At 39.1% G+C, this 12,431-nt stretch overlaps 1 protein-coding gene across 3 annotated transcripts in view; it reads right to left on the bottom strand.

Annotated features, from left to right (window-relative positions):
• Positions 1-5,983, bottom strand: part of pamr1b (peptidase domain containing associated with muscle regeneration 1b) — a 62,861-nt gene extending 56,878 nt beyond the window's left edge. The window contains exons 1-2 of one of the 3 annotated variants that reach the window (XM_084365077.1): positions 5,913-5,983; positions 4,586-4,648 (exon numbers count right to left, since the gene is read on the bottom strand). In XM_084365077.1, the coding sequence (XP_084221203.1) occupies positions 4,586-4,619 (34 nt within the window). In that variant the 5' untranslated portion in view covers positions 4,620-4,648; positions 5,913-5,983. The remainder of the gene's footprint in view (positions 1-4,585; positions 4,649-5,912) is intronic. The other 2 variants (XM_084365078.1, XM_084365079.1) reach the window with 2 other exon arrangements.
• Between the last annotated feature and the right edge of the window lie 6,448 nt (positions 5,984-12,431).

Here is a 12,431-nt window from a genome sequence, read left to right as displayed (position 1 = left end):
ATTCTTTCTGCTCCCCTCCCCTTTTCCTTTTCATCCCCTATCCTTCTCCTCAGCATGCCTCAACGCTCTGTGACAGGTAGTCTTCCACTTTTGTCTGCTGACTCAGCGCTATGTCCACCCTCTGGCAGTCTAGTAATTGTTTTAAGAGTTGATATTGGACACTGACAGTTGCAGCGACAGAGGGAGTTAGAGGGAGGGGCTGCCATCAGGAAGATGGGGAACTGTCCAACCGTCAGTCAGAGAATAGCGCCGGGTCATCTTGTCTTCCTTTTGTTTGCTCGCAGGCAGTGTTCTCGCCTGTGAAGACGAAATTCAATCTTCCATCCTTTCATTAGCTGTTTTTCTCTGCCCTCCACATTACCCCACCCTTTCCGCCCAAACTATTCTCAGCTTCTATCATGCTCTTCGTCTTTTCTCTCTCTGTCTTCTTCTTTCTCACCACTCCATCATCAACATCAGCTACACATGCACACAAAAGATTCTCCTCCATTTTGTTGGCCTCGGGCGTAGTTGTTTGAGTGAATATTGTGTGAAACTCTTTCTCTTTTAAATCTGTAATTACCTCAGGGATTGTGCCAAATGTAGTCTCATTCCCACCCACCCCTATCCAATCTGTCAGAGAGAGGAATAAGGTTTATGTTGCCATCGTTTCAGTGACAGGTGCGGTGCTACCTCGACATGAATGTTAGACTGAGATCAGTGCACATAAATGACTTAGAGGGTCAGCTTCGACATGATGAGAGGTTTGTGATGTGAATGGCTTTGCTTTAAAGACCATTTTTCAGGTTTCTGTGGGAGATGTGTTTCCTATTTCTTTTCCAAATGAGAAGTGTGTGGAAACCCTTAAATCATCATCAGCACAGGCAAAATTGTGTGAAACCCTGATTGGTTTGGCAACCAAATACAGTATTTCTTGCCTGGTTGGATCAGGCCAATTTTTAACTATTCGAACATTCCTCTGTCTTTTTCTCGCATGCTTTTCCTATCTCCCTTAACACGCTCACCTTTGAGCCGTCTCTCTTTCAGCGCTTTGTAGACCCGAGTTCCAGAAAATCAAGCGTGAGCCCCAGAGGACGCCATCCCAGGGTTTTGGTTGAAGGCTTTTGGCATGGCTATTCACCCTGAGAATTTTCCAGGGCTACATCAGTGCCAGGATGCCATACGTCAAGGGCACAGAGGAGCATTGTGACCCGGCGCCCACGTTTAGGGGCCTGCTGAGAGCGACCACAGAGGAAAACAGTGAATGTCATTGTTATATAGCGGCAATAGAGCCCTCGGATATGATGTCATGGCAGACAGTGGTCCAGCTGTGGCCAAGCAAGCATGACTGTTGAAAGGGGCCTTTTATCTCAATCATTGTGTGATCGCTTAATTGAGATATTTTATTTACACTACATCTTCCTCAGTTACAAAGTTTTGGATGCTGTGACCCAGTAAACATTTAAGCGGTGTGCTGTCTACTCTGCAGTATGAATCAGTGGCGAGCACACACTTGTTTGCTGCTGACGAAGCACAGATGTAGCAGGAGAATGAGCAAGTCATGAGTAAAGCCAAGACATAACAACCTAAGACAAACCACCCATTGTGTTTGGCTTAGTTTTTTCTTCCTCTGAGACAAGAGAGTATCAATCTACATCCAACAAATCTTAACCGGATTAGGGCAGGGCTACTTTATGAAACAGAAGATCTTCTGTTAACTCAAGAAATAAAAATGGAGACAATTTACACTATTTATTGAGAACATTTTCTATGTGACAAGATAATTCTATTGTTCGGTGAATATTTAGTTACTAACTAGACAAAGATTAGAGATGACAGCACAGGGTTTTAATTTCATCCAGGAGGATTGAGCTATGTGCAGTTTTGCACTAATAAAGTAAAGTTTCCTGAGGTAGAAACATTTTTTTTCCCCCCTCGTCCGTGCAATATGATATTTGCTTTGGTTTTTCCAAATGTTTTCCATAGTCTGCCTGCCCATATTATAAGAACCGGGGCTCTGTACTATTTCTGTAACAGCTGGTGAAGGCCAGAAACATGAATTCACCTTCAAACCTGACAGCAGCAGTTAATTTGTGCTAACACATATTCATATTTGGACTGCTTCAGAGTATATTCACTTTTACATGCAGCTCTGTTCTCAAACTCCATTACCAAAATCTCTCTTTTGGGCAAAATTCCAACAGTTAGTTCAAGGATGGCCACTTCCTAAGATAAAAGCTCGACACAGATCACCTGTCCAAGCTTGCAGATTGAGTCTATTTTCTCATCTTGGGCCTACAGAGGACTGCAACACAGCGTGGTCCAATCCTGACATCTGTTCTCAAAGGCACATTCCCACAATTCATTCTGTCATAAAATACAGCTACTACAACTAAAGAATATAAAACACATGGACGCATGCAGCTCTCTAGCAAGCACTGTAGTTGTTAGACCACTGATGACATGATCTCTGCTTTCATGCTTTCACATTAAATGAAAGGACCTTTCAGACACAACACGACAGTTATTCCCAGCGGTTTGCACAATGTCACGATGGCTTTTCGCTGCATCCTGCAAAGCAGCACACAATGAACAGCGCAGCGCTCAGCATTCTTGCTTCAGCATTGCGTGAGCCAGTGTAAATCGAGTTGTATCTAAAAGGCTCATAAGGGTTCAGTGCCTGGAAATAGTTGCAACAGTCACAATATAATCTGTCAAAATGGATTAAAACATAGTCAAAAAGGGTATTTAACCTGTCTGTGTAAGGGAAAAGATAAATATGTAGCACCAGAGGTGTGCCACCGCACCTAGAAACAAGATCTTATGTTGGTATTGCTGGCTGGAATTGATCTTAGCAAATTACTTTATGTGAACTGATAGAAATGCAAACAAGTAGCATGATCCAAGCTTTTCATTTGAACATTCTGACACATTGAATATACAATCATTGTTTCTCTCCATGAATCTATTATTTTGGTGATTGCTATGAAGCAGATATTTTTCTTTAATTTGTCTCTTGTCTTATGCAGCATTGATTTATTTGTTTATTCATAGCAGTGCTTCTGAACATGATGCAATTTTAAAAAAATGTAAGTCATTTTAGTAAAAGGAGGGAATAATAAGGTGCTGGTGTTTTCTCATTGTCTGGCTCTTTCCTCCTCCCAACTGTTGCTGAAGTTAAGCTACAGCATATGTTCAAAACAAATTTTAAAAAGTAATCCATCCATACCGCCGGAAATACTCTCCCATGTGTACCCATGAATGAAAAGGACTATTGATGTATGATACATTTCAATTTGCTTCAGGAAAACAAGCCTTTGCTTAATTGCTTCCACACACTGAACTGTGCAGCGAGAATTCAAAGTCATCATATTAGCTGTGCTGGATGTTTGGTTCTGAACAAATGTTGTTACCGCCGTCCCCTGACACCTTATTTCTGCAGCTCGGAGCAAAAGTGGTCTGTGAACCCTGCAGGAAAACAACCGGTTGCGCATGACTGCCCTACGACTAGTAGTGTAAGACAGTTTCCGTGGTTACAGAGTGTGTGTAAGAGGCCGATAAGAGCAGGGGTTGGATCAAGCAGGAATAGGCATATAAGCCAAGGCAGTGATGGTGGATTCGCTGGTTTATCTGCCTTGTGTGCTTGTTGATACTTCATGTCTGTGTCCATCTGATACCATGCTCTAGTGTCTAAGGAAAGCCTTATAGCTAAGAGTTTTGCTTCACTGAGACTTGAAAAATACTCAAGTGCATAGGAGCGAAGCTGGTCTAGAAATAGACTCTGCATGTTCATGCAAACACATTCACACAGCCGTACTAACACTCGACTTTGCATGCCAAACTTCAGTTCATTTCCTGTAAAGTTTGGAAGTTATACACCTTTTTCCCCTCTTTTAGCCAAATGGCATGAACACAAACACAAACATTCACTCACACACTTGACCTCCATGCCAAATAGGGTGAAAACTGTGGCTGCCAAAAAGGTGGGGACATTTTTGTAGATCAAGCAACCACCAAACACAGCAACCTATAGAGCTGCTGGTCGAAGCTAAAACACAAAGATACGTGGAGCCTAATTAAATTTACGGATGCAATTAAAATGATTTAATCCCTAATAAACACACATGGTTCAGATATCCCACTGACTTTCTCTGACTACTAATTCTGTCCATTTGTTTCTAGTGATCTAGTTCGAGGCAGAATCTGGGTTTACGAGAACAGACGTGAGGCAGTACTCTCCAGGGATTATTGATTAAGTGACTTATTGATTGAAGGCTGCAGCCCAAAAGCTGGATATTGATTCTGTGTGTCCAGGGAATAGAGGCGAGGGCCATAAAGAGATTTTGTAATTTATAATAGCCTTACAGAGGTTAATAGAAAGTTGTATATAATGTGGTACCATCATCTGTGACGGGCTTTAGTGCTCATTATGTCAGAATTCACCACCTTAACAGTCAATCCAAAATCACAGCAGCAGCCCCTTGGAAGAGCAAGGACCAGCAAATTATCCTCAATTCAGAAAGAAAAATAAATGCCTTAAGGTTTGTATTTCAAAAATGCTGCGATTAGACACACTTCAATTTGTCAAATTAAACTCACGACTTACCCGACCAAAGTTGTAGAAGTGGCAGTGTTTTCATTCGGGAGCAAAATATGTCTCTCTCCTTGTCTAGGAGAGACAAGAAGGCAGCAGAGAGAAAGATTAGTCTAGATATGCCTTTGGCAGTAGACAGTAATGAGTTGGTGCTTTGTGTGATACATATAATAATGAATTATGGATGCATTCGTAAAAGAGCATTGATTGATTCCCACCAATGTGAAATAAAGCCTTCACAGTATCAGTTTAAAAATGGATGAACTTAGTTCTGTGACATCTGTTACAGATTTAGGGTGGTTGGAGGGAAGTAGAAATAAGGAACTTTTGAACTTGCCTAAGGTGCTCAGAAAAATAAACTGTGTATGTATGTACTCTTTTACATTTCATAGATTGTTTGACGCTTTTTTATCATGTCAATATAAGCACATTTGGCAGCAATTGATGATTATATGCTGCATGATATAAAAAATAGCGACTGGGATGCATGCTGGGATAGATTCCAGACCGATGACCCAAACTAGGAATTAGCAAGAAAAAATTCAAAAATTCAAATTTGTATCGATGTGAACTCATAACTGTTTCCTGGACACAAGGCATTAAATCAGTATTATTTACTACTAAGTGGATTACATACCATATTTCATACAGTATTAGATAATTAGATACATCATCAGCGAGGTAAATATGAGAAATACCTAGATTACATAGATTGCAACAGTGAGACAAACTACTTTGCGATTCATGAAATTGACTTTTTTACACTGATACAATAACTGATGGGCGACACCAATAAGATAACTGATAACTTTACAGTTTGTATTTTAAAAAGAAGTACCTAACCTGTAGTTCAGTTCAGTGCAAACCTGAGTCTAAGAAAGGCTCAGGTGTCATGAGCAAAGATGGATGATTTAATATCCCATAGCTTTAATGAGATGTGTTGTGTTAAAACTTGTATACTTTTTCCTGTCTTGCAGTCCACTATTGACTGATAGTTGATAATATAAATTTCCATTAATTGGGCCGACAATGTGTCAACACTATATCCTGTAGTACATCATGTACCCCTATCCAAAATGATCATAAAGTTGAGTTACCTTTAACCAATACAGTCTATAAACTGACAACAAAGTGTATCTAACATAAATAATGTATGTAATAATAATAACAATGGTGACAATAATACCAGTAAGGTAACACAGCAGACTGACACACATTTGCAAACTGAATGTGCTTAAGGTACACTTGACAATGTCTTGAACAACAGAATTTTTAGAAAATGCTGCCCTGTATCACTGTCCTTCATATGTGCTTACATTGTGCAAACTTCTCCCCTCACCTGTATCTCACCGCTCAGCGCCTCTAATCAGTTTTGACAGCTGTCCTTCCTCTGCCTTGCCCTACAAACACCCACAAACACACACACACACACACACACAAAACAAACATTACTGAGGAAGTGTAGCACCAGGGGCCTATCTCTCAAAGCAGTATCACTAATTAATTGGCAGGTTATCTGTAAAAACCCAACAGATCTTGCCTTAGGTCTACGCTCCAGATGAGATTTGAAGGTTCAAGTAAAGTTTAGTAAACATGTTTCATGAGACAGGTTTCAGGAATCCACAGACAGCAAAACAAAATATTGATTCTGCACAGCTATGACAGGCGGAAAGAGTTGCGGAAAAGTCAAGATCATCCGGAGAATCATCCAGAGGGCAAATAAGGAGCTGGGAGACGGACAGAATCAAATATCAACAGATAAAGGGGGAGAGAGAGAGAAGGAGATCCTAACTTACTCTGAAAAGAGCTGCTTTGACAGACTGGTGCTGAAGGACATTTCATCTTGAGACCAACAACTGACCCCATGCCGATAAAACAATGTTAAAACCAAGGCATTAGGTAAGTGCTTTCTGTCTGCTCGGCCTGGCTGCCAAAGCTTCCCCCTTCACTCTTGGCTGCCATCTGTGAGAGCTTGATGTTTCTCTGTGTTGCCAACTTCCCTGCACAGGCCTTTCTGAGCTGTGGAAACACAATTTAGGTAAACAAATTTAGTTCCTATTATGTGTCAAACTTTGTTTCACTACAATCCCGGGGTAGAGAAAGAACTAATCACAGTTCCTATTAGTAGCCTCGTATTGTATTTATACCGGGCGCTTATTATAATGAACTGCAAGTCAATGAGCCTTTTAATTGTCTTGTCTTGTCTGCAAGATGATGCTGTCTTTTGACGTCCAGCAGAGCTGAATGCAGTGAAATATTTCAAAAGAAGTCAGGTGACCACTTAACTTTGTGTCGTGTGGTTCGATAGAATAAGATAACTTATGGTTTGATGTGATCCTGCTGTTATGGATGTGGCAATGCAATTAGCGCTCTACATTCCAACTATAACTCCCCTCAAAATCTTACATCTGTTATGATTAAATGCCCTCTGAGGAACACAGTTATAGTTTTAATCGTTACATCAATATGGCTTAAGCGAGTCTCATGCCAAGGCAAATTTGATTTTGCCAGCGTATGTTTTCATCGAGTCATCCTTTCTGTTTATTGTCTAATAATAAATCTTCTGTGGTGACACTATAACAGCAATCCTCTTCGTGAGCTCAAATCTTTGGCAAAAACAGCATGATCATCCATATCGAATGAAGGCTGGAGGCTTACTTGGAATGTGGTTTATGGTTATTTATGGTGTGCCATTCAAATCAGAGTAACAGTCAACAATGCTTTGCCAAATACTGCTTGTGTGAAGCCCAGCTCAATAGCCTCTTTAGATCTCTCTACAGAGAACAGCTTGTTTTTTCCTCATCTCTGTCTCCCTCTCCAGACTTCTAATCCTGCTCCATTGTCTCTCAGTGCTGGTTTATGGAGGGTAAGGACGTGAACAGAAGGGGAAAGCAGACATCATAATTAGAAACTCCCCATTAACACCAGGAGTTCAAATTCACAATTTGTTTATACTTCCAGCTGAACCCTTTCCTGTATTGAGATAATAAACACGTCTTTGTTTGGCCCTGTAGCTGTCACTCACTTAGCTGTAATTTATTATAAATGTATTCATGACTGATAACATGCACGTCCTTTAACAGCACTTAATAACTCGCTGGGAAAATAGGATTTGCTTTTTTTATTATACAAACATTGCTTTTGTTCACTTTGTCTAATTCACCAAGGAAACCATGAGAGTTTAATCTCATCTCATCCTCAGGCTGCAGATATAGAACAAATCACAATGTTTGTTTACAGTAACATCTGCGTAGAAAACCCCTGCATCACACATTAGCTCACATACAATTTTATAGTCTTTATTGGTTGTGAATGCAGGAGGCATTCACAACATATGTTCTTCTACGCACGGAATTCTTTATTTTTATTTTTTTTATTATTATATCTTCCGGGTCAGAAAGTTTGGCCCTTAACTCCTTCAACATTTTTCAACGTATTCACTCCATTCAAAAACCAAAATATTCATCTCAATTGGGAATCGACCGCGTCTATTTTTCTCATTCATATCATTCATAGTTTCCGAGATATTCAGCGTTTTCCGGCCATTTTTTCCCATTCAAGCAGATTACGGAATGTTCAAAAAATCCCACATTTCACACTTTTTCAAGCATTTTCAAAACTCATCTAGTCATTCACACTTCAAGATAGAAACTCCATTCAAACTCTGAAATATTCCACTATTTGTCTACATTCAAGCCTGTATTCATCTTTCTCACAGCATTCATACTTTTTGCACAGTCGCAGTTCAAACATCGGTAACGTTTCAGATTTTTGCATTGGTGTGTATTGGGTGGATCACACTTTTTCAAGCATTTTCAAAGCTCAGCTAATCATTCACACTTCCAGATAGAAACTCCATTCAAACTTTGAAATATTCAACTATTTGTCTACATTCAAGCCTGTATTCATCTTTCTCACAGCATTCATACTTTTTGCACAGTCGCAGTTCAAACATCGGTAACTTTTCAGGCACTTTCAGATTTTTGCATTGGTGTGTATGGGGTGGAATGTTGAGAGCCAGAGTGGAGGAGCCAACTGACAGAGTGGGGAGCACCTCAAAAAAATTCAGAAAATCTCGTCTTCAACTCGCGCTTGCATCCACAATTTTCACTCCAGCAGAAAAATAACCACATCAGCTTGTAGGAAAATTCGTGCCGGTCGCTAGAGTGGTTCTCTGGAGCCAATCGGACAAAAACTCTTGGCTCAGTGGGCGTTTAACTGAAAGCAACACCGACCAACTGCCGCATCAAGTCCCATGTAATTGATAGGAAAAATATCTGGAGGCAGGCAAACACATCCACTTTTCTGAACTGCTCCACAAGACACATTTTTGACCACACACACACAAAAATGTCACTAAATGTTGACAAGACTCTCATAGTTTCGACCATATCATTATTTGAGTGATAGCAGTTACTGTTTTGGAGGGAGAAGCATGTTAATGTGAGGTGAACCTCAGCAGAAATCACTATTAAATCAACTCCCACAGTCCGTTGCCGCGACCACCCTGGTTACCGTCACTGTGGCAACCGAGATAGAGAGACAGATTTATCAATGAGTCAGTTTACTACACCCAGTGTATTACAGACTATATTTCCCAACATTTCAACTATATTTAACTATTATCTTTTCATTCTTTCAAGCCAGAATCTCCATCTAAATATTGAAATGTTCCCAATCATTGACACATTGACATTTATTTAACGTTTCAGTCCCATTCAGAGTATTTGATCCATTCTCACTGTAACATCTCTTCATACTCCTGTTTGGCTCACAGCTTATATTCTATTTTTAATCCTTCATTCTCACCCAACTATTAGGAAGCTTCATTGTCTTCAGACGAGACTTCAAATAAATTCAAGCCACCAATTCAGTTTGGCCTTAGCTTTTCAACAAACCCTAAATTATTTCACAGTTTTTAGATATTCTGGACATTATTCAAAGTTTTCAAAGCCAGCAGTCCGCATTTGGCGTCAGCTCTTCAAAAACCTTAAAATATTCAACATATTTCATATATACTGGACATTATTCAAAGTTTTCAACGTCAGCAATCCGCATTTGGCGTCAGCTCTTCAAAAACCTTAAAATATTCAACATATTTCATATATACTGGACATTATTCAAAGTTTTCAACACCAGCAATCCGCATTTGGCGTCAGCTTCTCAGCAGGGTGCATTCACAACCGCAAGTTCTTCAGGACTTGCCTTCTCTAGTTAATGAAGCTATTTCAAAGTGCATCCATCTAAGTCAGCTAAAAAGGCCTGTTCAATGCTGTCATAGCTTATTAATAAGAAAAACTTTCACTAACGTTAGCGTGGACACCTAATTTAGTTATTTGGCTACAGACAAGTAAAATTACAGCTTAAGTTAGACCAAACTAGCTAGTTAGTCTGAGATGCACTGTTGAGGAGATGCTGGTAAAGCAACACAGTACATGAAATAAGCACAGTAGAAACATCAGATAGTTCGGACCACAATGTTTTACTAAATATCTTTAAATCTTACAGTTGCAGCTGAAATAGTGACACAAATAAACAACTTTGCTGATCTCCACAGTGCAAATCAGTGGCCAGTTTTCTACTGGGAAGTAACTCACAGTGATTCAGTCAATAGACATTATTGTTATCACAACTTTTGCATTGATGATTACATTTTAATCCAAGAAATAATCACTGTGTTTAAACAGAAGACATTCTCTTAAAGTCCGATGTGGAAAATGTTTGTGTCACAACACAGGTATTGAAACTCTGAGTAATGGTTGTGCTCTTGTGTCTGGATTATGAAGTGTTTTTCAAAGAAGTTTTGTTTTGTTCTTCACAGGCTGAGATCAAGTCTGGTCAATTTGTTACAATAAATACAATATATTGATGTTCTTCAAATAAAACCACAAAAAAGCACTGTATGTCTTGTGGTTGCCTACCAGTACACAAAATCAAGACAATAAAGTAATATTTTTTATACATACAAGCGCAGTTTCTTGTGCATAATGTACACAAGAAAAGACAACCGGAATGGCTGTTGTTTGTGGTTAAAGGGGCAATATGTATTTTTGGTGAGGAAATTCACATTAAGAATTTGAATTAGGTAATAACACAAACTCAGAAAAATGTTTCTTTTCCATAACTGAATACACAAGCTGTTCTCAGAGGAAAATAATTTCCCCAGAACACTGTTTGAAGGTAGAGAGGTGGCAGGGTGCCAAATACAAACACAGGAAAATAATATGAAATTGTGTTGTCCTTTAAGGTCAGTTTGTTTATTCAGTTTATTCAGTCATGAAAACAAACTTTGTATATTGAGTGTTTTTAGGCACAAAGAAATAAGTCAATGAAGATCTTTCTCTTGTGATTAAAATTCCTTCCCCAAATTTATGTAGTGCACCTTGAAGTGTCAAGGAAAGGCAGATAAGCAAAAACAAACAAAAGAAAAGAGAATAAAGAAGCTTAAAGATCGACTTCAATGCACATACAATGGAATATAATTGATAGGTTTAAATATTGCAAATTTCTACAGGGTTATCAAACAACCTGACAAGTTTCTGAAGTGAGTGGATCAGCCATGACTCCAATGTGGCAAATCATCAAAGCTAATGTGACATTTAGACACAGACTATCCCTGTATCTGCTCAAGTTTGTGATTTTTTTTTATTTAAGTTCAATTTTAGCATTCTTACCACATGGCGACAGGAAGAAAACTACACTTGAACAGCTTTTATTGGGTGTCACTTGTTCTGAAATCTAGTGTTAGCTTACCTTAGCTCTCAAGGGAAACTGACTCCAATGTGGCTAATTATCAAAGCTAATGTGGCATTTAGGCACAGACTCTATCACTGTACCTGCTCAGGTTTGTGTATTTTTTTTTATTTCAGTCAAATTTTAGCATTCTGAACACATGGTGACACGAAGAAAGCTGTACCTGAACAGCTTTTATTGGGTGTCATTTGTTCTGAAATGTCCTGTTAGCTTACCTCAGCTCTCACAGGGAACAGACTTGAATGTGGCTAATTATCAAAGCAAATGTGGTATTTAGGCACAGACTCTATCCCTGTACCTGCTCAGGTTTGTGTATTTTTTTTAATTTCAGTTCAATTTTAGCATTCTGAACACATGGTGAAACAAAGAAAACTGCACTTGAACCACTTTTGTAAGGTGTCATTTGTTGTGAAATGTAATGTTAGCTTAACTTAGCTCTCACAGGAAACTGACTCCAATGTGGCTAATTATCAAAGCTAATGTGACATTTAGGCACAGACTCTATCGCTGTATTTGCTCAGGTTTGTATATTTTTTATTTCAGTTAGATTTTAGCATTCTGAACACATGGTGACACGAAGAAAACTGCACTTGAACAGCTTTTATTGGGTGTAATTTGTCCTGAAATGTCGTGTTAGCTTGCCTCAGCTCTCAAGGGAAACTGACTCCAATGTGGCTAATTATCGAAGCTAATATGACATTTAGGCACAAACTTTATCACTGTATTTGCTCAGGTTTATATATTTTTTATTTCAGTCAAATTTTAGCATTCTGAACACATAGTGACACGAAGAAAACTGCACTTGAACAGCTTTTATCGGGTGTCATTTATTGTGAAGTGTAATGTTAGCTTACCTGAGCTCTCACAGGAAATGTGGCTAATTATCAAAGCTAATTATCAAAGCTAATGTGGTATTTAGACACATACTATCCCTGTATCTGCTCGGGTTTATATATTTTTTTATTTCAGTAACATTTTAGCATTCTTAACACGGAGAAAACTGCACTTGAACAGCTTTTATTGGGTGTCATTTGTCCTGAAATGTCGTGTTAGCTTACCTTAGCTCTCACAGGAAGCCATTTTGCTAACGTTAACTGACAGAACC

The sequence above is a fragment of the Pagrus pagrus genome, assembly GCF_965226575.1.
Source record: "Pagrus pagrus genome assembly, chromosome: 10".
Taxonomy (NCBI): Eukaryota; Metazoa; Chordata; class Actinopteri; order Spariformes; family Sparidae; genus Pagrus; species Pagrus pagrus.
This window is presented reverse-complemented; position numbering and strand designations above follow the sequence as displayed.